At 43.3% G+C, this 27,778-nt stretch overlaps 2 protein-coding genes across 7 annotated transcripts in view; one reads left to right on the plus strand and one right to left on the minus strand.

Annotated features, from left to right (window-relative positions):
- LOC117346364 overlaps window positions 1–716 on the minus strand; it is a 36,554-nt gene extending 35,838 nt beyond the window's left edge. For both annotated transcript variants that reach the window (XM_033915800.1, XM_033915792.1), the window contains exon 1: window positions 358–716. In XM_033915800.1, the coding sequence (XP_033771691.1) occupies window positions 358–665 (308 nt within the window). In that variant the 5' untranslated portion in view covers window positions 666–716. The remainder of the gene's footprint in view (window positions 1–357) is intronic.
- Window positions 1–27,778, plus strand: part of LOC117346340 (E3 ubiquitin-protein ligase TRIM39-like) — a 200,123-nt gene that overhangs the window by 110,447 nt on the left and 61,898 nt on the right. For 3 of the 5 annotated variants that reach the window (XM_033915743.1, XM_033915769.1, XM_033915779.1), the window contains exons 2-3: window positions 731–834; window positions 21,005–21,061. The gene's annotated coding sequence lies outside the window, so the exon portion shown is untranslated. Of the gene's footprint in view, window positions 1–730; window positions 835–20,419; window positions 20,473–21,004; window positions 21,062–27,778 lie in introns of those variants that run through there. The other 2 variants (XM_033915760.1, XM_033915752.1) reach the window with 2 other exon arrangements.

The following is a 27,778-nucleotide window of genomic DNA, read 5'->3' on the forward strand; positions in this document are numbered from 1 at the left end:
TATGTGCTTTGTCAGGGCACTTGAGACAGTGCTTCTTATAATGCCATACTTCTTATAATGCAAATATAAATCTAGATCAGGGGTGTCCAACCTTTTGACTTCCCTGGGCCGCATTGGGCGAAAAAAATGTTTCTGGGGCTGCATAAACACGCAAACGCTGAAGCAAGACAGAGGAGGGAGCTGGCAAGACGGTAAACACAGGGGGTAGAAGAAGAAAACACTGCATCACCCTCAACCGGGGCTGCACAAAATACTTCACGGGGCCACAGGTTGGACATCCCTGATCTAGATGAAGTATGAATCTTACATTTAATTTCTACATTGAAGTAGGTTTTGATAAAAGATTAAAATAATTACCTTTTTTTGGTGTGAAATGGAAAGAGACGCCATTTCTTTCTTACGACTTCGTGACTATGCTTAGAATGTTCTCCCATTGGGCTAGAGACCTCTTTTTCCGTATTATGACATTTTTCACTCTTCTTCTTTTTCTCTTTTTCCTCCATTTCTTTTGCTTTAAGTAACACTTTTTCCTTCTCTGCTGCCTGATCCTTCTGTGGTTCTTTATTGGAAGCCTCTGTCAACACTTTCTTCGAGTCAGTTCCCTCTCTTGGTACTTCATCTGCCTCGCTAGTCTTTTTTTTAAAGTCTGGATTGTTGATGTTCATTTTCTTTTCCTCAAAAAGTGTAGCAGAAGAATTCCTTGTGAATTTGTTTTTCTTTCTTTTTATAGTATACACGTCACAGATCAACTCAATAGTGACAATCAAATTCTCCTTAGGACATTTTGGATAAAGTTTGACTGTCTCTTTGCTGGTAGATGCTTCTATGCTCAAGGTGAGCCATGGAAACAATGCAACATTTCTGTATGGAAAAACAAATACATCAATCCTTTATTGGGCCTAAATATTCTTTATCTTATTTGTAGGAATATGCATTTCTTAATGCACATTCAGTTAGCACACCTTGAAAAAAGATTCAATGTATAATCAATCTGCTTCTGTTAAGAAATTTCTTTTTTATTGAAAAAGTTACTATACTTTTGCCTAGAAAAAAGTAATAAACAAAACATAAATGCCAAATACCTCTCAAAAAGAGAGGGAAACATTCAGAGGAAGTAAAATACACAGCATTTAACTCCCCCCCCCTTTTACAAAACCGTGATAGTGGTTTTTAGTGCTGCGTTGCTCCCGATGCTTATGGGAACTCTATGAGTGTAGGGAGCCGCGCAGAGCATTCAGCGCACCAACCTGCGCTAAAAAAACACTATCGCAGTTTTGTTAAAGGGGAGGTTAGTTCACAAAATGGAGGAGAAAATGAAGGAAAAAAATATTAAAGATATCAAAGAGACAGCTTAAGCCTTACTTTATTAAGCCAAAATCTAACATCATGTAACCTTAGGCACTAGTTTAGTAAATTAGAATGAAGACCACTCCAATATCCAAATAATCAACTGTAAGGCATTATCTCACAATTATGCCATACTTCATTCTCTGGTTGTTATTGATCTTACTGGTCCTCAGAGAATGAAGTATGGCATAATTGTGAGATAATGTCTTAACAGTTGATTATTTGAAAATCTAACATCATTGCATTCTTATCACCTATCCCAAGGACAAACTATCTTTTACTAAAGGACATTAAGCCCTACTGCATGGTTAATACACCCAAAAAGGTTTACCATATAACATGTTAAAGGGGTTATCCAGTTATTTTGCCTGTTAGCACATGGTAATAATGCATTATTTATTTATTGACCAGCACAGAGAGAGACAGAGCCCACCAAACACAATACAATGAAAATGTATATGTGGTTTATTGTATATATATTTTTTGCAGACCTCTGATGCAGGCATTGTATGCTGAAACACAGCTCATGTTCGGTCAATAAAGACAAGTCCCTGTTCATTGAGGCCCTTTGTGCTTTTTTCAAAGTACTCCTGTGTTTAACTTTTTTAAAGACCTGCTCAGACAAATGGTGACGGAACCCATGAGGGAAAAAGGAATATTGGATCTCATCCTCACAAATGAAGAGAGTATCTCTAATGTTCGAGTGGGTGCTCACCTGGGAAGTAGCGATCATCAAACAGTTTAATTTAATATAACGGCTAAAGTGGAGAGCGGCCGCACGATACTTAAAGTCATAGATTTCAAATGCTCAAGGCCCAGCAGACAAGGAGTCCGATCTTCTAGAGTGCCCAGATGAGGGTAAGAAGCGGCGGGGTGTGCCCAATTGTGTTGGGGGGATGTCAGATCATGTCGGGGGGGTGCCCAATCGTGTCGAGGGGGTCGGATCGTGGCGGGGGGGTGCCCAATCGTGTCCGGGGGGGGGGTCGGATCGTGGCGGGGGGGGGTGCCGGTTCGAGGCAGGGGGGGCCTTCAAGGGGAGCAATGCCGGTTCTCGGGGGGGGGGGGGACGCATCAAAGCGAGTTTCCATTATTTCCTATGGGGAAACTCGCTTTGATAAATGAGCATTTTGGATTACGAACATGCTCCTGGAACGGATTATACTCGTAATCCAAGGTACTACTGTACTTCTGTTCTGTGTTTACAGAAGAAAATCCTGGAGAAGGACCGAGATTATCTGGCAAAGTTACTTGAGAAAATGGAGTAGATTCTGCGCCGTTCACAGAGGAGAGTATGTATGAGCAACTTGAAAAACTGAAGGTGGACAAAGTGATGAGATCAGACGAGATCCGTCCCAGGATACTAAGGGAGCTCAGAGAGGTTCTGGCGAGTCCTATTAAAGACTTGTTCAAGAAATCTCTGGAGACGGGAGTGGTTCCCGGGGATTGGAGGAGAGCGGATGTGGTCCCTATTCACAAAGTGGTCACAGGGATGAAGCGGGAAACTATAGGCCGGTGAGCCTCACTTCAGTTGTTGGAAAAATAATGGCAGTGTTTCTGAAAGAAAGTATAGTGTGCTTCCTTGAATCTAATGGGTTACAGGATCCGAGGCAACATGACTTTACAAAAGGTAAATCGTGCCAAACGAACCTGACTGAATTTTTTGATTGGGTGACCAGAGAGCTGGATCGAGGACATATGCTAGATGTAATTTACTTAGATTTCAGCAAAGCCTTTGGTATGGTACCTCATAGGAGGCTCGTGAACAAACTTGAAGGGCTGAAGTTAGGACCCAAAGTGGTGAACTGGGTTAGAAACTGGCTGTCGGACAGATGCCAGAGGGTAGTAGTTAATGGAAGTCGCTCGGAGGAAGGAAAGGTGAGTAGTGGAGTCCCTCAGGGTTCGGTGCTGTGGCCGATCCTGTTCAATATGTTTGTGAATGACATTGTTGAAGGGTTAGAAGGAAAAGTGTGCCTTTTTGCAGATGATACCAAGATTTGTAACAGAGTAGAAACCGAAGAGGGAGTGGAAAATATGAAAAAGGATCTGCAAAAGATAGAGGAATGGTCTAATGCCTGGTAACTAAAATTCAATGCAAAGAAATGCAGAGTAATGCATTTGGGGATTAATAATCGGAAGGAACCGTATATGCTGGGAGGTGAGAAGCTGATATGCACGGATGGGGAGAGGTACCTTGGGGTGATAGTGTCCGAAGATCTAAAGGTGAAAAACAGTGTGACAAGGCATTGGCTTCTGCCAGAAGGATGCTGGGCTATATAAAGAGAGATGTAGCCAGTAGAAGGAAGAAGGTCTTGATGCCCCTCTACAGGTCATTGGTGAGGCCCCCACTGTGTTCAGTTTTGGAGACCGTATCTGGCGAAGGACGTAAGAAGACTTGAGGTGGTCTAAAGGAGGGTGACAAAAATGATAGGAGGCTTGCGCCAGAAGACGTATGAGGAGAGACTGGAAGTCCTGAATATGTATACCTAGAGGAATGGAGGGACAGGGGAGATATGATTCAGACGTTCAAATACTTGAAGGGTATTAACGTAGAACAAAATCTTTTCCAGAGAAAGGAAAATGGTAAAACCAGAGGACATAATTTGAGGTTGAGGGGTGGTAGATTCAAGAGCAATGTTAGGAAATTCTACTTTACGGAGAGGGTGGTGGATGCCTTGAATGAGATCCCGAGAGAGGTGTTGGAGAGGAAAACGGTGACGTAGTTCAAAAAAGCATGGGATGAACACAGAGAATCTAGAATCAGAAAATAATATTAAATATTGAACTAAGGCCAGTACTGGGCAGACTTGCTTAAAAAGATATGGAACCACGGGGTACAAGGGGAGGTCCACCGATGGATCAAAAACTGGCTGTCAAACAGGAAGCAGAGGGTTGGCGTAAAGGGCCACTACTCAGACTGGAAAGGGGTCACGAGCGGAGTTCCGCAGGGGTCGGTGCTGGGACCGCTCTTGTTCAATATCTACATAAATGACCTAGAGGCGGGAACTAAGTGTGAAGTCATTAAATTTGCAGATGACACCAAACTATACAGCAGGGCTCAAACCAAGGAAGACTGCGAGGATCTCCAAAAGGATCTAACGCAGCTGGAAAAGTGGGCCGAAAAATGGCAGATGAGCTTCAACGTGGGGAAATGCAAGGTCATGCACGTGGGGAAAAAGAACCCGATGTTCACATACAAAATGGGGGGAACACCACTAGGGGTTAGTAACCTGGAGAGAGACCTGGGAGTGATGGTAGACGCAACACTGAAGGCATCGGCGCAATGCGCCACAGCCTCTAGGAAAGCAAACAGAAACTGGGTATCATTAAGAAGGGTATTACAACCAGGACGAAGGAAGTTATCATGCCGCTGTATCGTGCAATGGTACGGCCGCATCTGGAGTACTGTGTCCAGTACTGGTCGCCGTACCTCAAGAAAGACATGGCGGTACTTGAGGGAGTACAAAGAAGAGCAACCAAACTGATAAGGGGAATGGAAAATCTCCCATATACTGACAGATTGAAGCAGTTGGGACTTTTCTCCCTGGAGAAGCGAAGACTTAGAGGAGACATGATAGAAACCTTCAAGATCCTGAAGGGCATAGAAAAAGTAGACAGGGACAGATTTTTCAAATTAAGGGGCACCACAAGCACAAGGGGGCATTGGGGGAAATTGAAAGGGGACAGGTTTAGAACAAACGCTAGGAAGTACTTTTTCACTCAGAGGGTGGTAGATACATGGAACGCGCTTCCAGAGGCTGTTGTAGACAAGAAAACACTAAATGGTTTCAAAGAAGGTTTGGATAGATTCCTAGAAGAAAAAGGGATTGGGGGGTATAGATAGGTATAGACCATTGCTCAGTCAATGGGCCTGATGGGCCGCCGCGGGAGCGGACCGCTGAGCAGGATGGACCTATGGTCTGCCTCAGCGGAGGCAACTTCTTATGTTCTTATGTTCTTATGTGTCTGCATATGGCTGTTTGGGGGAGGATGGGCTGGAGAGGGCTTCAATGGCTGGGGGGGTGTAGATGGGCTGGAGTAGGTTTTGACGGAGATTTCGGCAGTTGGAACCCAAGCACAGTACTGAGTAGAGTTTTGGATTCTTGCCCAGAAATAGCTAAGAAGAAAAAATTTAAAAAATTTAAATTAAATCAGGTTGGCCAGACTGGATGGACCATTCGGGCCTTTATCTGCCGTCATCCTATATAATAAAATGCTAGCCGCGCATGCGCACTCAGACCTGCGTGATCCGTAATCCCTGATCTGTAGGTCCGTGGTCAGAGTGCGTATGCGGCGGACAGATCGGGAAAGCACAGCACAGCCGGCGACTCCCCCCCTCCCGCCCTCACTCACTGCCAAAACCACCACCTCCTCCTTCTCGCCGGCTCACCCGCTTTTAAATGAAGAGAAAAGTGCTGCACCGCGCTAACGCTGGCTTTGCTGTCTTCTGTCCACTGTGGCCCGCCCTCTCTGACTACTTCCTGTTTCCATTAGGGTTGGCCGCAGTGGATAGAAGACGCCTAAGCGGGGGGGGAGGTCTGGGAGGAGAGGGATCGCAGCCACTCATCGCCCCTACCAAGGAGCCCAGCAACTTTCCGCTGCCCGAGACCCGAGTCATTTGCCGCCCCCCCTCTTCCTTTACTGCGGGCCCGACTGGCGATTTAAGCAGCATGCACACGCTGCTTCGGGCCCTTCTACTGCCCTGATTTGCTCTGGACGTGCCAGAGTAAATCAGGGCAGTAGAAGGACCCAAAGCAGCGTGTGAAGACTGCTGCACACGCTGCTTGAATCGCCATGTGTAGTCGGGCCACGGGAAGGGAAGGGGGGGTGGCAAAGGACTCGGGCCCGCGTTTGTAGTCGCGACTGTGCTGCTGCACAGGGAACTGGTGTGGGTGGAGGGAAATGGAAGGGGGAGCGAATGCTGCTTTGCACAGACAGACAGAGGGAGGAAGGGAGACAGAAAGACAAGAAGAAAGACACAGGGGCAGGTGCACAGGGAACTAGTGTGGGGGGAGGGAAATGGAGGGGAAGGGAATGCTGCTTCGGACAGACAGACAGAGGGAGGAAGGGAGAAGAAAGAAAAGAAGAAAGACACAGGGGCAGGGAGATATACAGAAAGACAAACAGACAAAGGGGGCCAGGGACAGAGACAGACAGAAAGAAAGACAGCGGGAGTCGCGTCAGGAGGGGTGCGGGATGCCGCAGAGGGAACTTTTCCAATGGGTGCAACTGGGCGGCTGTCGGGAGCCTCTGATCAGGGGCAGAGCAAGGTAAGTGTATCATAGGGATAAGAAGGAGGAGGGGGGAGAAAAAGGAAGGGACGCCTACTGCTGGACAGGGGGAGAAGGAAAGAGGTGCTAATGGACAGGGGGGGGTGAAGAAAAAGGAACGGAGGCCTAATGTTGGACAGGGGGAGAAGGAAGGTGCTGCTGGACAGGGGGGAGGTAAAACAAAGGGAGAAGGGCTGCTGCTGCATAAGGAGAGCTGTGAAGGGGTGGTGGTGGACACAGGGGAGGTAAAAGGAAGGGAGAATGGACAGGGGGAGCAGGCAAGGGGTGGTGCTGGACAGCCAAGGAAAAAGAAAGACAGAAAGAAAGCGGTTAAGGAGAGAGAGAGAGAGAGAAAGAAATAAAGATAGAAACACACACATATATTCTAGCACCCGTTAATGTAACGGGCTATAAGACTAGTCTACTATATGTTACTATGTTACAAATGTCAAAATTAGAACAGTACCCACAAAAAACAATTACTTAAAAAGCCCTAAATACTGACACAGAAAATCTAGGATTGATGCTCAAGAAAGCCTCATGTTAAAATGAATTAAAACCAGATCTTAATGTATTTTAGTAAAAAGGCCCCTTTCTAATTGTGTAGGCTCATAAAAGTCACAACAGTTCCCAGAATAAGAAACTAGACATTTACATCAAAATCACATGAGATTTCAAAGCCAAGATAGAATGAGCAACATCTGGGAACAATCAAATTTTCTGCCCACAAAATATAACATCTTTATACTGAAAGTATACCTCCATTACTAAACTTATTAACATGTGCAGCCAGAAAGGTAGCTCTATTAGGAAATAAATTCTGTGATGTTTCCAAAAAGGCCAGGAATTCAAAACTCTGAACCTTCTTAGCTACACTCAGACTCCTCTCTGCTCCAATTAATATAGTCCAAAATGATAAAGGTATAATAAAAATACAACACAACAGAAAAACACAACTGACTTTAAGAAAGAAACGTAGAACACATGGAGGGACATATGTCTAAGTCCGTTTTGGGCCTAAGTCACTAGTCGCCCAAAGTCGCACATGTCCAAAGTCCATTCTCCAAAAATACGCAAAAAAATATATTTTTTGAGAATCATCTACTTGTACGTCCAGCTGTTTGATCGTCCAGACCGCTAAGTTATCTGTTTTTATACTCCATTCTTATCCCAAAATTTGTCCAAGTTAAAAACGCCTTGAACAAGACCTTTTGGATGTGGGAGGGGTCAGCAAAGTGAAGGATTGGACATCCACATATGGCAACAGAGTACTGGGGCAGCTTACAGGGCACTGCTTCGAACTTCACAAAAAGGGTGCCACATAAACATCTCACCACAACTCTCTATAGATCATGATGATCCCCCCCCAAAACCTACTAGACCCATCTGTCTACCACCCCAATAGCCCTTATGGCTGCAGGTGCCACCTATGACAGTACAATAGGTTGTTTTTTGTTTTTTTTTTGTTTGGGGGGGGGGGGGTTGGTGGGTGCACATGTTTCACTATGAATGCAGTGGTTAGAGTGGCTTATGGGCCTGGGTCCTCCTCTCTAGGGTTCACTAGCCCACCCCCCAGACTACTTAAGCCACCTCTGTGCAGCTCTACTAAGCTTTCCTATGCCAGGTGCTAATGTTCTGGAGGCAGGTATGTATGTTTTTATTCTGATTTTTATGGCAGTGTGTGTGTGTGGGGGGGATCAGTGATCACTGGGGGAGTGTGTGTGTGTATGGGGGGGGGGTCCTGTACTTTGTGTCTGCAGTGGTTATCTGGTCAATTTGGATATCTTCTGTGCATTTAGACCTGTTTTTAGATCGCCTAAGTTACTACATACAAGTTCCATCTAGGCAGTCTCATTAAACTTTCGGTTATACTTACAATACGACTAAGTCTAGGTCAGCCCACGTCCCATCTAAATCCCACCCTCACCATTCCTCCTAAAATGCCCCTTTCAACTCTGGGCGTACAGCGGCACTGAAAAGGCCTAAGCTGATTTTAGATACGTCTAAAACCCATTTTAATTATTGGCACCTGGACGACCTGTCTTTAAGGTCGTCCAAGTGCCAATTTGGGCAGGATTTTAGACGTCTTTCTGTTTCGTTTATGAGCCCCTTAGCTCTTAGCTTTCCTCCACAGCCAATTCCAGACTTTTTTCCTTTCATCTAGCTGCCCCATATGCCTGAAATAAATTACCCGAGTTTGTCCGTCAAGCCCCTTCCCTTGTTTAAAAGCAGACTGAAAATCCACCTACTTGATATAGCTTTCAATCCTTAACTCTACTCCTCTGCCTTCCATCCCAGCCAGCTGATTAACCGTTCCCCTTAACTGTATCCATGACATCCTGTTTGTCTGTCTTGCCTGTTTAGATTGTAAGTTCTTTTGAGCAGGGACTGTCTTCTTTGGGACTCTTTACAGCGCTGCGTGCATCTGGTAGCACTATAGAAATAATTCATAGTAGCAGTAGTTTTATTAAAATGAGCCAACACAGTCCATGCTTTTACTGAAAGCCTGCGTCAGCCTACTCCTGGCATACAAGGTCAACAAAGTCTCATAAAATGAAAAAAAGATTTAAGAAAATAAATAATCGAGAAATTCAAACAATGGAAATTTAAAAAATGAAGAACTCCCTAGATTAGCCACTCAACATATTACAGTGTTTTCTGAAGTTTTAGTTGCTATCTAGTGTTAATATAGATGCATGAGCTCTTCAAAATTATAAATGTAGTTTCTGTACTTTACCTTGCTCTGTTTATGTTTCTAATAAATACCAAAACTTTGAGATTAGTTGTCCCAGAAGCTATAATTGCTTCAGAAGAAGGCACAGGGAGAGTTATCAATCTGGGCTACCATTAAGATGTGTTATTTTACTGTTAACAGTTAGTAACTAGGCCTCATCGTGCTAAAATAGGATGAATTAGGGGTAAAAAAGCATGTCTTAATAGCAGCCCACATTGCTGACTTCCTCTTGCAGTCTCTTCCCGCAGAATACAAATGGTGTGGTGGCCGTGTTAGTCCACTTTCCAAGGTGAAAACAAAGGAAATAAGGTGATACCTTTTTTATTGGACTAACTTTGAGAGCTCATCATAAAATGCATTGAGTTAGTCCAATACAAAAAGTTATCCTTTGGGTTTTTTTTTTTCTAATCTAATCTAATCTTCCATTTGTGAGTCGCACAAACCTATACAAGCTATTTATTTCTTTATATTACCGCAGAATGCAAACAATTCCATTGATTGTAGAGATTACAGAACTCCCCATCGGCCCAAACCCTTCTGTCAGATGCAGAGTTTAATTACTATTGCTGGAATTATTACCGGACAGATGTAATGGATAATTCCCACACATCAGTTTCACCCTTGTTTCTGTTCCAATGATGAAAATTTACTCTGATCAAACAGTGGAGCATGGAGCGCTCCTTTTACTAAGGTGCACTAGCGTTTTTAGCACACGCAGGATTTTAGCACGCGCTAAACCTGTGCTACACTTCTAGAACTAACGCCGGCTCCATGCTGGCGTTAAGGCCTAGTGCGTGCAATTCAGCGCGCACTATTCCGCGCGTTAAAGCCCTAACGCACCTTTGTAAAAGGAGCCCTGAGTCTGTTGCACAACAGCGATTCCACTTTACCGCTATAAGGATGAAAACCACTCTTAGTCCTATCTTTCCAAAACTGCAGTGGTCTTATTTATCTGTGCTTTACCTATTTCTCTAGTGGTCCTTGATGCCAGTTCTGTCCTTTAATCACTTTTCTGTTTTCTGCTTCTTGCAACCTTTCTGAATAACATTTCAGACTTCTCAGCCCCCTTGGTCAGCAGGGTAATAATCTCTTTAGCTTCCTGTTCACTGTCCTAAGTCTCCACACACTAGCATTGAGTGTTGAATCTACAACTATCATTATGACATCATAATGGACTACATGATGCAGGCAGACTAAAAGCAACATGTTTAGAAATATATACTATTATTGTAATGAGTAAATACCTTTTTTTCCCTTTAATTGTGTATATCCAAGGTTGGGGGAGAGGGGAGGGTAGATTTTGGTCTTTGTATATGTATAAGGAATGTTAAGAAGGAATTTATTATATGCTTTATGTGATTTAAAAATAGTTATGGAATGGGAGGGAGGGGGGGAGATAAGTTTTTAAATGGATTATTGGAGAATATTAAGTGTTGTATTTAAGTTAAAATGTTATTATTTGCTGTCATAAGTTTTAAAAATGAATAAAGTTTTTATTTTTTAAAAAGAAATATATACTATATTTACTGTTTAAAACAAAGATTTTGTTAGTGTTGTCTTTGTAGAGAGAATGAATTACCATTTGTGTGTGTGCGGTGGTGGTAGGGAGCAGTTGGATATTATAGAAATAGACACAATCTTATTTTAGCACATATAACAATATGCAATCTGTAGTCTAATTTGAGCTCCCAAAGATTAGTCTACAGGCCTTACTTTTAAGAAGCTATGTGGGGGTGCTGAAAGATTCTCAGGCCAACCAACCAATTTCCTAAAGTCTGAGCATTATTTCGTTACTGTGGCTGAAAAGAGTGTTATCTTATTTCGTTAAGTGCTAATTTGCAGAAAGGAAATGTTTTTTTGACATTGTTTCAGATCACTGATAGAACCAATATGTACATCATTCTCTTCTTGGTTGGGCTGAGAACTTTTCAGCACCCCCTCATAATGTCTTGGGGCAAATTGTCTAACTTGTAAGAGCTCCTGAAATGGAAACAATGCTACTAATTGCTCAATCAAAACAATAATGTCTGAAATGAACAAAAGATCCTGGGAGTCAGCCTGCACTTATGGTAAATCCTTTTATGAGTGGGGTTTTTTGTTTTTGTTTTTTTTTTACAGATGGGTAGCCTGGGTTCTTGGATACGAAAGGGAAAAGGGGCTAATGGGTCTTCTTTCATGGGGCAGGAGAAGCTTATTTTTAGGGGACCTAGCTTGAGGCAGTTCTGACTCTCAGGTAAGTCATAGCAACACAGTCTAAATGGCTCAATTACCTCAGATGATTAGAATTTTCACAGAAAAAACAAAAAATTACTGTTTGGTTACATCCCATCCAATGATCTAATGGTTGAATAAACTTCCTACCTCCCAGTTCACTACAAGTGTGATTCAGAAAGTGTCACAATATATATAAATAATTTCTGGCACAATCCTGAGTAACCTTTTAGACTATAAAAAGTTACTGATGTATATAAAGTAGAGGCTGACCGAATTTCGGTTTTATTTCAGTTACTGTGCCGAAACTGGTTCAAAATCCTTTTTCTGTTTGGTTTTGGTTTCAGCTGAAAGGCAACGGCCATGTTTTGGTTTTGGCCAAAATTGACCATGTGTTTTCAGTTCAAGATGAATTGTTGCTTTGTCCTCTGTCTCCCTCCCCCTCTGACCAGAAGTTGCCTTTCCCCCTTGCCTACTAATCCCTGGCAGAAAGGGGTGCAGTCAGGGAAGGAGTGATCCCCAGCTGCTCCTGCCCATTCTGGTTCTGCTCTCAGAATGACGGCTGACATCTGACTTGCCATCTTAATTCAGTTTGATTTGTCAAGTGCATTCGACCTTGTTGACCATGAAATACCCAAGCAAATTCTGTAGGACTGAGGTATAGAGTGCAGTGCAGTGGTTAAAGCTACAGCCTCAGCCCCCTGAGGTTGTGGGTTCAAATCCATACTGTTCCTTGTGACCCTGGTCACTTAATCCCCTCTTTGGCCCAGGTACATTAGATAGATTGTGAGCCTGCTGGGACAGAAAGGGAAAATGCTTGTGTACCTGAATAAATTCATCTAGCTCCTCTGGGAGAACGGTATAGAAAATCAAATAAATAATAAATATATCTGGTCTGGTCTTGAAATGGATTGATGGCTTTCTATCAAAATGCTTCAATAGCGTGACAAAAGATGGTTTATTGTCATCCTTATGGAATGTTATATGTGATGTCCCCAGGGGTCCCTCTCTCGCCTTTATTATTTAATATTGTAATGCAATAAATGGGAAGAGAATTGGAGAAATGCAATGCATTTAGCTACATATATGCAGACAATATTAGTATATTGCTGCCTCTGCATAACAATGACACATATGGAAAATTTTAAACTACTGTGATATAGTGGAACAATGGGTGTTTAGTCTCATATTGAAAATTAACAAAGGTAAGATCAAATTTTTATGGATAGCCTCCAGAATAATATCAGAAATTATCTATTGTTGTCGTTAGGTAACAGTTGCTATAATTTCAATACCCAAGCAAAAGTATTGGGAGTACAACTAGATAATTTGTTTCTAATGGACCATCAGATCAGCAATGGTATTACGAAAATCTTTTGGCCTATTGAGGAAGTTAAGAGCCATTCACAGATCATAAGAACATAAGAAGCGCCATCTCCAGATCAGACGTTTAGTCCATCAAGTCCAGCGATCCGCACACGCGGAGGCCCAGCCAGGTGTACACCTGGTGTAATTTTAGTCACCCATATCCCTCTATGCCTCTTGTAAGGAGATGTGCATCTAGTTTGCTTCTAATCCTAGGACGGTTGATTCCGCAATAACCTCCTCTGGGAGAGCATTCCAGGTGTCAACCACTCTCTACATGAAGCAGAACTTCCTGATATTTGTCCTGAACTTGTCCCCCCTTAGCTTCATTCCGTGTCCTCTTGTCCATGTCAAATTGGACAATGTAAATAATTTTTTCTGCTTTATTTTGTTGATTCCTTTCAGCATTTTGAAGGTCTCGATCATATCCCCTCACAGTCTCCTTTTCTCAAGGGAGAACAATCCCAGTCTCTTAAGTCGATCCTCGTATTCCAGTTTCTCCACACCTTTTACTAGCTTCGTTGCTCATCTCTGTACCCTCTCCAGCAGTTTTATATCCTTCTTTAGGTTGGGAGACCAATGTTGGACGCAGTATTCCAAGTGGGGTCTGACCATTGCTCTATAAAGCGGCCAGCTGACCCTCTCCGATCTACTCGTGATTCCCTTCTTTATCATGCCCAACATTCTATTTGCTTTCTTTGCCGCTGCCGCACATTGTGCTCACGGTTTCAGGGTCCTATCTATCAGTACACCCAGGTCCTTTTCTTGTTCGCTCTTACCCAGAGTTGCACCTGACATTCTATACTCGTGTTCCTTATTCTTTCTGCCTAAATGCATTACTTTGCATTTCTCCACATTAAACGTCATCTGCAATTTCTCTTCCCATTTCTCTAACTGACACAAGTCGCTCTGGAGTTACTCGCTATCCTTCTGCGATCTGATTGCCCAGCATAGCTTTGTGTCGTCTGCAAACTTGATGATCTCACTGGATGTTCCTTCTTCTAGGTCATTGATATAAATATTAAATAACATGGGCCCAAGTATCGAGCCCTGGGGTACACCGCTAGTCACTTTCTTCCAGTCGGAGAACTTCCCATTTATGCCCACTCTCTGTTTTCTTTTCTCCAGCCATTTGCCTATCCATCTTTGTATATCTCCCTCTATTCCATGGCTTTGTAGTTTCCTGAGAAGTTTTTCGTGTGGAGCTTTGTCGAACGCTTTCTGGAAGTCTAAGTATATTATGTCCACCGGTTCTCCACTATCAATTTGTTCGTTCACGGTCTCAAAAAACTGAAGTAAATTCGTCAAACATGATTTCCCTTTCCTGAAGCCATGTTGACTGGCTTTCATCAGGTCGTGTGCCGGACTATGCTATCTTTAATCAGTGATTCAACCATCTTTCCAGGGACAGACGTAAGGCTCACAGGTCTGTAGTTGCCCGGTTCTCCTCTCGATCCTTTTTTGAAAATTGGCATGACATTCGCTATCTTCCAGTCGTCCGGTATCTGTCCAGTTCTAATTGACAGGTTGGCAAGTTTTTGCAATAGCTCTCTAATTTCAACCTTCAATTCTTTTACGACTCTCGGATGAATTCCATCCGGTCCAGGGGATTTGTCACTTTTAAGTTTGTCAATCTGGTAGTATATCTGGTCCAAGTCCACTTCTACTGTAGTGAGGCTGTCTTCTATTATTCCTTTAAACACTACCACTGCTTCTGGTATTGTTGCGGTTTCCTCCTTCGTAAAAACGGACGCAAAGAAGGAATTTAGTCTGTCTGCAATTTGTTTGTCTTCCTTGATGTACCCTTTTCTTCCCTGGTCGTCCAGCGGTCCTACTGCCTCATTTGCGGGTTTTTTCCCTTTTACGTACCTAAAGAAGGGCTTGAAGTTTTTGGCCTCTTGTACTATTTTCTCCTCATAGTCCTTTTTGGCATCCCTCACCGCCTTGTGACATTTCTTTTGATCATCTTTATATTTGTTCCAAGCTTCGGTTGTTTTTGTGCGTTTCCAGTTTTTAAAAGAGTCCTTTTCTTTTATGGCTTCCTTTACCTGTCTGGTATGCCATGCCGGTTCTCCTTTGCCTTTAGTTCTCCTTTTTTTGGAAATCCGCGGAATGTAGAGATTTTATGCTTCCGTGATAGTATTTTTCAGTAGGGACCATGCCTGATCTACCGTTTTAATTTTGTCCATCTTGAAGCATAGGCAGAGAAATGCTTTTTTGTTTGGAGGACCCACCCAAGTCTGAGAACTTCCCATTTATGCCCACTCTCTGCTTTCTGTTCTGCAGCCATGTCAAAATTTGAAAATCAATAAAAAAAAAAAAAGAAATGCTGTTCGTGAACTCCTGCTGACAGGAGGTCATTGTATAAGGTGTAGAGAGAATAAACAGTTTTATGCAGACTGTGATGGCTCTTGTCCATCCCTGATTTCCTGTCAGCTGATTTACCAATCCCGAATAGCCTTTGGAAACACTAAATTACCACACCTGAGTATGGTTCCCTACATATTTGTGCCCTAGGTATACGACTAATTTGATTATACATTTATCCTGCCATGAGGGGGAGGGGATTGATAATAACTAAGCATTAATTGGAAGATGGATACTGGTCCTTACCCAAAGGGCTGAGACCTAAAAAAACTGCTGATATTGCAGGAAGCATTAAAGTAATTCACTAACCATTAGTGCATGTCATCACCATTAACGCGCATTGAAGCTTATTTTCAAAGCACTTAGCCACACAAAGTTCCATAAATTACTATGGTACTTTGGGGGAGGATGGGCTGAAGAGAGCTTCAATGGCTGGGAGGGTTTAGATGGGATGGAGTAGGTTTTAACGGAGATTTCAGCAGTTGGAACCCAAGCACAGTACCGGGTAGAGCTTTGGATTCTTGCCCAGAAATAGCTAAGAAGAAGAAAAAAAAAAAATTTAAATTGAATCAGGTTGGGCAGACTGGATGGACCATTCGGGTCTTTATCTGCTGTCATCTACTATGTTACTATGTGTGTCTAGACTCTAATTCCCAGATTCTCTAACCAGCATCAGCATCAACATCAGCGGCTGCCAATCGCATGTCAATCACGCAACGGTGTCTGTTAGAGAATCACACCTCAAAAATCTAAATAGTCCAGGGCTTGCCATCAGCTGATTGTGGCAGAGGAATCCACAATTAGCTGAGCCAGCAGGCCTCCCCAAAGCAGTGCAATCAGCTGAACTGGCAGGGAGATTCCAATTTCCTCTCTCCCTCCCACCCACCGATTCCTCCAGCCCCCCTCTAAAGAGAACCCCCTCTCGTCTAGCCTAACACCACACACACACACACACACACCCTTACATCCCTCCACACCCTCTGATACCCCTCTATACCCCTCTATACCCCCAAAACCTCTCCGACATCCCCACACATCCATCCACACCCCTCTGTACCTTTGGGAGAAACATTAGCAGGTGGGATGCCCACTCTTTTCTGCCAATAGGGCTGCCTCTTCAAAATGGTGGTCCTTTCCACCAGTGCATCTTGGGATACACTGAGAGGGGCCTAAGGTCCTAAGCCAATCAGGGCTTAGCTGATCAGGGATTCCCCTGCCCAATCAGCTGATAGCAAGCTGTGCACTATATTTGGGATCCCCCGGCAAAGATAGGTGCTGGAAATGTAGCCAAGGTTTTCTGGGCCTACATTTCCGGTAACTGTCTTTGTATGAATCATGCCTACATAGGCACTTTAGGCTGCCTATTGCCACTTCATGCATTGGCCACGCATACTTTGGTGTTCAGCGGCCTAAAGAGCCTACATAGACACTAGTCCGGTTCTTTTTATTGAGGCACTGGTAGGCACTTGATTTTTGTTGGTTTGTTTTTTTAGTTTGCTGTTTTAAATGATGTTTCTAAAATAATTTAGGGGTCAGTAGAGCACCTAACAGTGCCTAAGTTTTGGTGAAGTTTACAGAATATCCCCCTAAGTGCTTTGAAAATAGATGACGGATCCAAGATGGCGACTTGAACGGACGTGCGTTGAGATCTCTGTCCTAGAGTTGTGCTTCTGAAAAGTTTTCCTACTTGACATGCCGAAACGGAGGGGCCGAAGCACCACTACCGCCTCGCGGCGCTCTGGGGTGCCCGTTGTCGGCTCTATTGATGATCTCCTAAGATGGATGCAGCAGGTGTCGGCGGAGTTGGGAAGCAGCCTGCTGAGGACACAGGGAACAGGCGAGGCCACTGCAGTTCTTCCTGGCCTATAAACAACGTTGAGCCCCGACGTTAGGGCCCTGCCCCCAGGGCAAGATTAATCAATAGACCAAGTCTAGGGCCCGAAATGGTCAGGGGGCCCGATGAAGGAGGGCATCAACATTGTTTTTTCCAAATGGTGATGGGCCCCTCTAGCATTGATCGGCAATGCGGGCCCCCCCATCGGCAAAGCGGGCCCCACCCCAATCAGCAACATGGCCCCCCCATCGACGGAAAGTAAGACAAGCAAGCAACACGGGTAAGAAAGGCAACAGGAACTGTAATTGTGCAAGCGATGCTACTTGTCCAAAGCTTCCCTCTGATGCAGCTTCCTGTTTCCGCCTGGGCGCATGGTGGGGTGGGGCGGGGCAGCGGTGCCCACTGTACTTGTGTGCCTAGGGGCTCTCGACAAATTAATCCTGCCCTGTCTGCCCCCGCAGCCTCGGAATACTATCTCCCCCAGGGGCGAGGAAACCCCAGAGCTCAGAGTCTACTCTTCCCCAGAGGTGAGGGACATCTCGGAAGTGAGGCTGGAACTTCAATTCTAGGAATTCCAGTTGGATTATCTGAGGCTATTACAATGTCAGTGGATGGTTTGGGCCAGGTGGATGAACGACAAGAAGATTCACAGACTGGTGAGAGTATTCTTAATATTAAACCCTTGATTCTACCTGAGAAACCAGCAGTGGTAACCCTGGAGTCTTTATGGGATCTTATGGTTGGTTCTGTTAAGCAATTCAAAACGATATAAAGGCACTAATATTTCACTGTCCAAGAATTTTGAATAATCCACCACTATGTGAGTGTTCAAATCACACAATGTTCCTTAGAATGCCACACGATGAAATTGTGTGGTAGCCGTCCTCACTGGAACTTTTTATAGTGTGATATTTTGAACAAATGTGCAATAATCTGCATTGCCTAGAATAATAATTTTTAAAGTGTCTGTACTTATTTATAAAACTTAATAAGTTATAAGGAATTTTATCAATTCATAATGATAACTTAGCTTTTAAACCGGATATGCCTGTTCCCCACCGACGCGTTTCAAGAATTTCATCAGGGTCGGGGATAGAGTAGGCAAAGCTTTATCCGGACTTTTAGCAAAACGCTAATCTTCAATGTAGACCCGGCGAGTAACACTGAAGATTAGCGTTTTGCTAAAAGTCCGGATAAAGCTTTGCCTACTCTATCCCCGACCCTGATGAAATTCTTGAAATGCGTCGGTGGGGAATAGACATATTCGGTTTAAAAGCTGTTATCATTATGCATTGATAAAATTCCTAATAACTTATTAAGTTTTATAAATAAGCACAGACACTTTATAAATTATTATTCTAGGTAATGCAGATTATTGCACATTTGTTAAAAATATCACACTATAAAAAGTTCCAGTGAGGACGGCTACCACACAATTTCATCGTGTGGCATTCTGAGTAACATTGTGTGATTTGAACACTCACATAGTGGTGGATTATTCAAAATTCTTGGTTTTGTTAAGGCCATAAGTTCCAATCTTCAACAAACTGAAGGGAAACTACTGGAACATTCTAAAGAGCTCAAAGATATGAAAGTTGAAGTGACTGCTTCTAATCTTTTGCTTCAGAAGCATGACCAGGACATGATAACTTTTAAGCAATTGCATGAAAACTTGATAAAAGATAATGTTAATCTTAGAAGAAAAGTGGAAATGCTAGAAAATAACTCACAATATAATAATTTAAGATTGATAAATTTCCCTAGGCTTACATCTTTAACTCCTAGGGAAATGCTCAAAAGATATTTACTGGAAATATTGGATATTTCAGAGGAGACATTGCCTCCATTTTCTTCAGTATATTATCTTCCTGGAAAAAGTCAAGTTCAAAAATCTTTAAATGTAACTGAAATGTTGGAAATATCTGATAAAGAGGCGGCAGTGCCATCTACTATGATTATATCAGTAGCTCTTTCAATTGATAAAACATGGTTGTTGAAATTGTTCTTCAAAAATAGGCAAAAGGAATTTATAGGTCTTAGAGTACAGATGTTTCCTGATTTGGCACGAGAGACACAGAAGCGTCTTCAAGAATTTTTGTTAATGAAGCCTGGGGTTATATCTTTGGGTGCCACTTTTATTTGCAAAAAACTCCGAGTAAGATGGTGGACATAATGACTCTGGGGGATCCTTGATAAGCAAATTGTTGCGAAACATGTCGGATCATGTAACCCAGTAGCATATCAAGATAAGTATAAAATTTATTTGAATATGTTTAAATAGAATAATCTCAAGGAAACTTCTAAAACTTCTAAAAAGATAATGGTGGATAAAAAGTTTTTTAAAAAGTTTACCTAAATAACTGCAATAAAAGGATGTGGGCCAATGAGGAATAAAAACACCGGTATCCCTACCTCTATTGAACATTACTAAGGGTGGAGGAGGTGTACCTAAGGCACACATTTTGCCAGATTTGAAATATATGAGAGCATGTGGAACAACTTGTAATTTTGTGGAGAGGGATGTTGGATATTGTGGAGGTTGGGTGAAGTATTGGAGACTTTTTATTTGAGGCACCCCTGTAAATATCAAGCTGTTAAATATGTCTTTTATGACCCAATCCAGCTGACAACCTTTTTGTCTTTATCCCGCTTGGAAAAAGAACAATCCCGAGCCCTATTTGATGGAATATACACCTAACTCAATGCTTTGTCCAGTCTTTATGTTTTAAATTTGCCTTTTGTTTCTCGCTAGATTATAACATTTTGGATCCAATTAGAGGACTTGAGCATAATTAGTCTAACTTATTTCTGTTTTCTGGATATTGAGTAATGATGGAATAATAATCATAAGCCTAATTTTGCTTTCTGTACAAGTTATGCTTGGTAATTAAATTAAAAATCTAATAAATAAATAAAAAAGAAAAGAAATGAGCCTCATTGTGTACTTCAGGGCCCGTTTTTATTTCTGTGGCTGCTGAGGTAGGTAATGTACATTAAGGATGCCTGCACACTGTTAGTAAATGACCCCTAAAAATGCATAATCTGGTAAAATGTATTTAATAGTCCTCACCATGCATGGGATATTGAAACAGAAGTAGAGAAGGTACACGAACAGAAAAGTAAAGTCTAATGTGACTTTAAGGTAGAATCTGTTGTTTTATTTGGCTAAGTTGCCTGACGCTGGCCTCTGGGGGTCCTTGTACTTTGTGACAACTAACCCCTTTCATGGTTTAACTCCACCCATTTGAAATATGCATGTTCCGAAATCCTTCTCTAGCTATTGCATAAGGGTGACAGCAGACAGAAAGGTTGAACACACAATTCTGCTCTGTACCAGGGTCGAACAGGTAATTTAAAACTTCACAGTACAAGTGTTCTGTTCCATTGGAAAACATATTTAAGTAATGAAAACTATTATTTTCTTTGTGGGTTTTTTAAAGTAAATAATTAACAGAACTTTATTTTATTTTATGTTAGTTATCTTGACTTCTTTTTTTTTTGTTATTGGACTGATACTATTAATTTATTTGTTATGTTAATATGTTGTTTGCTTAAATATGGTGCTTTAGTTAGATTGTGAGCCTTTTGGACAGGCTGGGGAGGACAGGCTATAAAAATGAAAAAATAAATAAATAAACTACTCTTTCTCAAGGTCTTTCCTCCTATATATTCCTTTCTCTCTGATGTGTGTAGTAAACCATTTCTGTTATTCTCCTCGTAAGTTCCTTGTTTTCCTCTCTGTAGTTCTTTCTCATACATCATGTTGCTTATTCTGCTGTTGTCTCATCCTTGCTTCTATTTCTAGAATTTTATCTTGCACTAGTACTGTTAAAAAAACAATAACATATTCTCCCTTTTTTTCTCTCTGCCTCATGATAGCTTCTCCTCATAGCATTGCTGATTGTTTGGACATAGCTGTACATATACAACAAACAGGTATATTTTTCATCTTTTCTTTTAGGCAGATACATTATTTTCTGTGGATTATATGGTTTTGCTGGTTCTCTCATCTTTGTAAATTACAGTCTTTCTTTTCTTTCTTGCATTATGTTGCTGGAGCTAAACCCATAAACAAGAGTTTTTGAGGTTCATAAAATCAAGAAAGGAATGGGACAGGTATATGCACTATAAACCGGTGGGGGAGGCAGGAACCACTGGAGCAGCGAGTACTGAAAGGTGATAGTTTTTATTTCAATCTTTCAAAACCAGCAGGCTACAAAAGATCGCAGGCAGCGCGGGATAGGTGAGAGGTAGCTCCGCCCACCCCCTGCGCATCAGCAACAGCGCGACTCGGCTCACCCTTATAAGGGAGAGCCACGGACAGTCAAGAAAAGCCGGTGGGAGAGGCAGGAACCACCGGAGCAGCGAGTACTGAAAGGTGATAGTTTTTATTTCAATCTTTCAAAACCAGCAGGCTACAAAAGATCGCAGGCAGCGCGGGGTAGGCGAGAGGTAGCTCCGCCCACCCCCTGCGTGTCAGCAACAGCGCGACTTGGCTCACCCTTATAAGGGAGAGGGCCGTTCGGCACGCAGCGAAGGCGAGCGGCAAAGGCGCTCGCCTTAGCGAGAGCGCCTTTGCGAAGACGCCTTAAAAAAGAGCCAGGAAGCAAGGCCAATAAATTAATTGAGACCAAGTCCTTGGGACATAAGGAGGTTATGAACGCACACGGAACCCAGAAGATGAGCTTTCCAGTCTTCTGTACCAGCTGCAGTATGTATGAATACCTCCCCTCTGGGACTATGGCATACATTTGCAGTCGGTGTAGGGAACTGGAAAGCCTGAAACAGCAAGTCTGGCTGCTGGAGGGAACGGTGAAGGAACTTGAAGAACTTCTCATTATTAAAGAGGGAAATCGCATGCAGGAGAGGTTGAATGTGGAGTCCAGCTCTAGTGAAGAGATAGAAGAATTGGAAAAATACATCGAAGATGCCCACCAGCAGATTGTGGAGACCCCAGGGCTTGAGATCAGCAACCGATCAACCAAGGAGGATGGAACAATTGATGCAGAAAGAGACAACAATCCAATCAGCAGAGACGATACACCAACTGGGGACGAGACACAGATGAAGGAAAACATGACTTACACCGAGGATACAGACTTAAGACCCCCGAGGATCCTCCAACTAGAGAAGATTGGGATTATAGTAGGAGATTCCATAATCAGAAATGTGGACAGCCACATTGCAGGAGGAAGAAGGGATAGATTAGTCACCTGCCTGCCTGGTGCAAGAGTCAAGGATGTGGCCAGCAGGATCACAAGGATCATAGATGAAGCAGGGGGAAAGGAAACTGCAGTGCTCATCCATGTGGGAACAAATGATGTTTGCAGACGGAAGTACGACAGGGAAGAATTAAAGGATCAGCTCCGCTCACTTGGAAGGCAGTTGAAGGTCGAAGAGGTGAAGGTGGCTTTCTCAGAAATCCTTCCGGTACTGAGAGCGGACGCTACGAGACAGGATGAACTAAGAGCTGTGAACGCCTGGATGAGGCATTGGTGCGAGGAAGAGGGTTTTGACTTCGTGCGAAACTGGAATACATTCTGGGGAAAGAGTGGATATTATAGAAAGGACGGACTTCACCTAGCCAAACAAGGAGCGAGAGTTCTGGCTGAGAACATAAGGAAGTTTATTGAGAAGGCTTTAAACTAAAGATCAGGGGAGAGCCAACATTCGACAGCCGGTCGATGGCCCGGACACCAGGATATCCTGAGGAGGAAACTCCAAGCAATCATACAGATATAGGGCATGAATATGTGGACACTACAGGAGGTAATGAAAGGGATCAATTGGACACAAGAAAGGATGTGTGGACCACTAAATCCAGAAACTTAGCACTAACTGAACTTAAATGTATATACACGAATGCCAGAAGCTTAGGAAACAAAATGGGAGAGCTGGAAGAGTTAGCAAGTAGACAACATCCGGATATCATAGGAATAACAGAAACATGGTGGAATGAAGAAAATGAATGGGACACAGCATTACAAGGATATAAACTATACAGAAGAGATAGGATAGGGCAGAAAGGGGGAGGTATTGCTCTATCTGTCCAAGAAGAAATAGAGTCTGTTAGAGAAGGAGAGACAGAAGCAAATGGAAAACTAGAATCACTCTGGATAAAGATTCCTGGACATAAAGAGGCTCACACACATATTGGCCTCTATTATCGTCCACCGGGACAGACTGAGGAAACAGACAAAGAAATGATGGAGGAAATTATTCGTGGATGCAAATCAGGCAATGTGACGATCATGGGAGACTTTAACTTTCCGGGGATAAACTGGAATTTAGGAACGTCAAACTGCGGCAGGGAGATAAAATTCCTGGAAATGATAGGAGATTGCTTTATGGAGCAAATGGTAGGAGAACCGACAAGAGGAAATGCAGTCCTGGACTTGGTCATAAATGGAATTTCAGGAAGAGCGACTGATGTAAAAGTTAAGGCCCCGATAGGGACTAGTGATCACAATATGATCTATTTTACCATTAGCATCGGAAAGAAGAAACCAATCAAGAATAAAGCCACGACCTTTAACTTCAAAAAAGGCAATTATGACAGTATGAGATCCATGGTTAGAAAACGGCTCAAGAAGATCAAAGCAGAAATCTAGACAGTTGATCAAGCATGGTCTCTGCTGAAAAACACCATCACAGAAGCACAGAATCTTCACATACCGAAGATATCTAAAGGAAGGCGAAAGAAGAACAAAGGAGAACCAAAAGGGGTGAAAGATGCAGTGAGGGAGAAGAGGAACTCGTTTAAAAAATGGAAACGAGAAAAAACATCTGAGGCCTGGAACTGTCACAAAAGAGATCAGAAAAAGTGTCATAAAGTGGTAAGAGACACCAAAAACGTCTATGAAGAAAAGATAGCACAAGAAACCAAAAACTTCAAGCCCTTTTTTAGATATATAAAAGGTAAGAAACCAGAAAGAGAGGCAGTGGGCCCTCTCGACGATCAAGGAAAGAAAGGGGCAATTAAGGAGGAGAAGCAAGTTGCCGATAAGTTAAATTCATTCTTTGCCTCTGTCTTCACAAATGAGGACATTTCAACAGTGCCAGACACAGGAAAGATATTTACCGGAGGCATAGAAGAAAGACTCACAACAGTAAATGTAACGTTGGACATGATATACTTTCAGATTGACAAACTGAAAAGCGACAAATCCCCTGGACCGGATGGAATTCACCCGAGGGTATTAAAGGAACTTAAGGTCGAAATTGGTGAATTGCTACAATCTGTGGCTAATATGTCAATTAGAACTGGGAAAATACCAGAAGACTGGAGGATAGCAAATGTTATCCCAATTTTCAAAAAAGGATCAAGAGGTGATCCAGGGAAGATAATTGAAACACTGATTAAAGACAACATTGTACAACATTTGGAGGATTACAACCTAATAAGGGCTAGTCAACACGGATTCAGGAAAGGGAAGTCATGTTTGACAAATTTACTACAATTCTTTGAGAAAGTGAACAAACAAGTAGATAGTGGAGATTCAGTGGACATAGTTTACTTGGACTTCCAGAAAGCATTTGACAAGGTTCCGCATGCAAGGCTTATGAAGAAACTACTAAGCCATGGAGTAGGAGGAGAAGTGCACAGATGGATCGGCAAGTGGTTGGAGAACAGAAAGCAGAGGGTTAACATAAATGGGAAATTTTCGGAATGGGAGAGGGTGACTAGCGGAGTGCCCCAGGGCTCGGTTCTTGGGCCTATCTTGTTCAATATTTTTATAAATGACTTGGAGGAGGAAACAACTCGCAATATAATAAAGTTTGCAGACGATACAAAACTATGTCGGGCTGTTGACTCTCAAAGGGACTGCGAGGAACTCCAGAAGGATCTGTACAAGCTAGAAGCATGGGCAACAAAGTGGCAGATGAATTTTAACATAAACAAATGCAAGGTGATGCATCTAGGAAAAAAAAATAAAGAACACGAATATAAGATGTTGGGGGTGACATTAGCAAAATGTGAACAAGAAAGGGATTTGGGGGTACTGATTGACAGAACCCTAAAGCCTTTGGCACAATGTGCGGCGGCGGCGAAGAAAGCAAACAGGATGTTGGGCATGATTAAAAAGGGGATCACGAGTAGATCGGAAGATGTAATAATGCCACTTTATAGAGCAACTAGTTGTTTAGCCCGTTACATTAACGGGTGATAGCAGCCCTTCTCCCTTACTTTTACCTCCTCCCTGTCCAGCAGCACCCCCACCCATTCCCTGCTCCCCCTATATAGCAGTAGCCCTCTTCCTTTTATCTCCCCCTGTTCAGCATCACCCCATTTCCAGCTCCCCATATCCAGCAGTAGCTATTCTCCTTTGCAGGAGCCCTTCTCCCTTCCTTTTATCCCCCCCCTCCCGGTCTAGCAGTACCTCTTCCCTGCTTCCCCTATCCAGCAGTAGGCCTCCCTTCCTGTTACCTCCCCCCCTGTCCAGAATCACCTCTTCCCCGCTCCTCCTGTACTGCAGCACCCCCTTACCTGCTCCCCCTGTCCAGTCCGGTGATCTCCAGCCAACAGGATGGCTCCTGCAGGGAGTCTAGTTCCTGTCCGGTCCGCGCCAGGCGTGCGAGCCTGCTCCGCCCCCTCCCGACCTGCTGGGAGTATTTGAATTAGACCCGACGGTTCCTGTTGAGGGAAGCACTCCTCACCGGACTCAGCGGTGAACTCCAGCCATCGGGCCGACATCCGCCTTGGTTTGTTGTTTTTTTTTAGTTGAAAGATGCGGCGGTGGCTCCTCTCATGATCCCCGCCTGCGTCGGAAGTCCAACGCAGGCGGGGATCGTGAGATTAGCCACCGCCGCGTCTTTCAAAGAATCGTAAGCCGCGCATGCACACTTCCTATGTGTCAAATGCAGGGCTCACGTGACAGTGGATCGCAGGCGCTCCTCTTGCTCTCTGGCTGGTGTTAACGTCTGGGGCATTTTTTATTGTTATGTGTAATCAAGGCAGAGATGAGAAGTGGCTCGAGCCGACACGCTTGTGCTGGGGACTCGTACAGTCCAGTCCTTCTGGAGAGTGTAGGGCAGTGGGACCGTAGTAAGAGCGGGGCATGCTGCAGTCTTGGCGGCCACGGACATACGGATCATGGAAGCACGCCGATAAGACTGCGCATGCGCCGCCTACGGTTTTATTATATAGATGGTCAGACCGCAATTGGAATACTGTGTCCAACACTGGTCTCCATACCTCAAGAAAAATATAATTCTGCTGGAAAGGGTACAGAGGAGAGCCACGAAACTTGTCAAGGGATTGGAGAATTTGAGCTACAAAGAGCGCCTTAGGAAATTGGGATTGTTTACCCTCGAGCAGAGAAGACTGAGAGGGGATTTAATAGAGACTTTTAAAATAATAAAGGGATTTGATAAAATCGACCAAGAAGAAGCATTGCTGACTTTTTCGGATGTGACACGGACAAGAGGTCACAGACTGAAACTGAGTGGCAGCAGGTTCAGAACGAATGTCAGGAAGTTCTTTTTTACACAGCACGTGCTGGGAATTTGGAATGCTCTCCCGGAGGATGTTGTGACAGAGATTACTGTTCTGGGATTCAAGCGCAAGTTGGATGCACACCTTCTTGCAAATTGTATCGAGGGCTATGGTATAACTGGGTCTCCAATCAGGAGTACTTAAATGGGCCGCCGCGTGTGCAGATCACCGGACTGGATGGACCTCGGTCTGATCCGGTGAGGGCTTTTCTTATGTTCTTATGTTCTTATGAACCATTAAAAACCAAACACCAAAATGTTTTTTGTTGCATCTTCCACAGAACTCGGCCAATTCTTGTGAAATTTAGTGTGCCGTGTCTTCAATGATTATCATGCACAATGTAAATTTCCCACTGCACCACAACACTACCTTGCGAAAATGAATTGTTGCTAAGGGATATTCGCAGAATCAGACTATAGTTTGTAAATAGTCTCTGCATAAAAATGGTTTTCACTTCAGAAGACTGAATTCTGATAAAGAACTTGGTACTGCTAAAAGGTTACATTAGTCGACGATTGTTGAAAGAGTTCCCACAGAAGGGTTGGAACAAAAGCGGCCTTGATGAGCTGCTACGCAAGATCCGAGCGACAGGCATTGTGGGTCATCGCCAGGCAGTGGACAACTGCGCTTAATTCGCACACAACATCACATTGACCTTGTACGTGATCTTGTACTGAGCCAGGATGACGCGTCGGCAACACACTGAACAACTTGCCAAATAGCAAGAGAAGCAGGAATAAGCCAGACAACTGTGGCTAGGATAATTCAAGACGATCTGAAATTAAAATGTCTTAAAAAGTCTCGTACCCAAGAGTTAACTTTACACAGCAAAGACACGAACCTGAAACAGTGCAAACAGTTTTTGACCAAGTACCTGGAGCACAGCATCAGCTTCATCTGGTTTGCAGACCTAAACACCAATTGACTTCCGGATCCGGGGGCTGATACAGAAACGCATCTACCAGACAGCAATATCTGATGACGAAGACCTTAAACAGCACCTCATCTCTGTTTGGGCTGAGCTGAAACAGAGCGTTGTTGACAAGTCCATAGATCAGTGGTGCCCAAAGCTGAGGGCGTGCCTTTGTGGAAAGGGAGTACACTTTGAACATCTGCTTAATTGAAACATTACTTTTTGACTTTACATTTTTCTGCAA

The sequence above is a fragment of the Geotrypetes seraphini genome, chromosome 1 (genome assembly GCF_902459505.1).
Source record: "Geotrypetes seraphini chromosome 1, aGeoSer1.1, whole genome shotgun sequence".
Taxonomy (NCBI): Eukaryota; Metazoa; Chordata; class Amphibia; order Gymnophiona; family Dermophiidae; genus Geotrypetes; species Geotrypetes seraphini.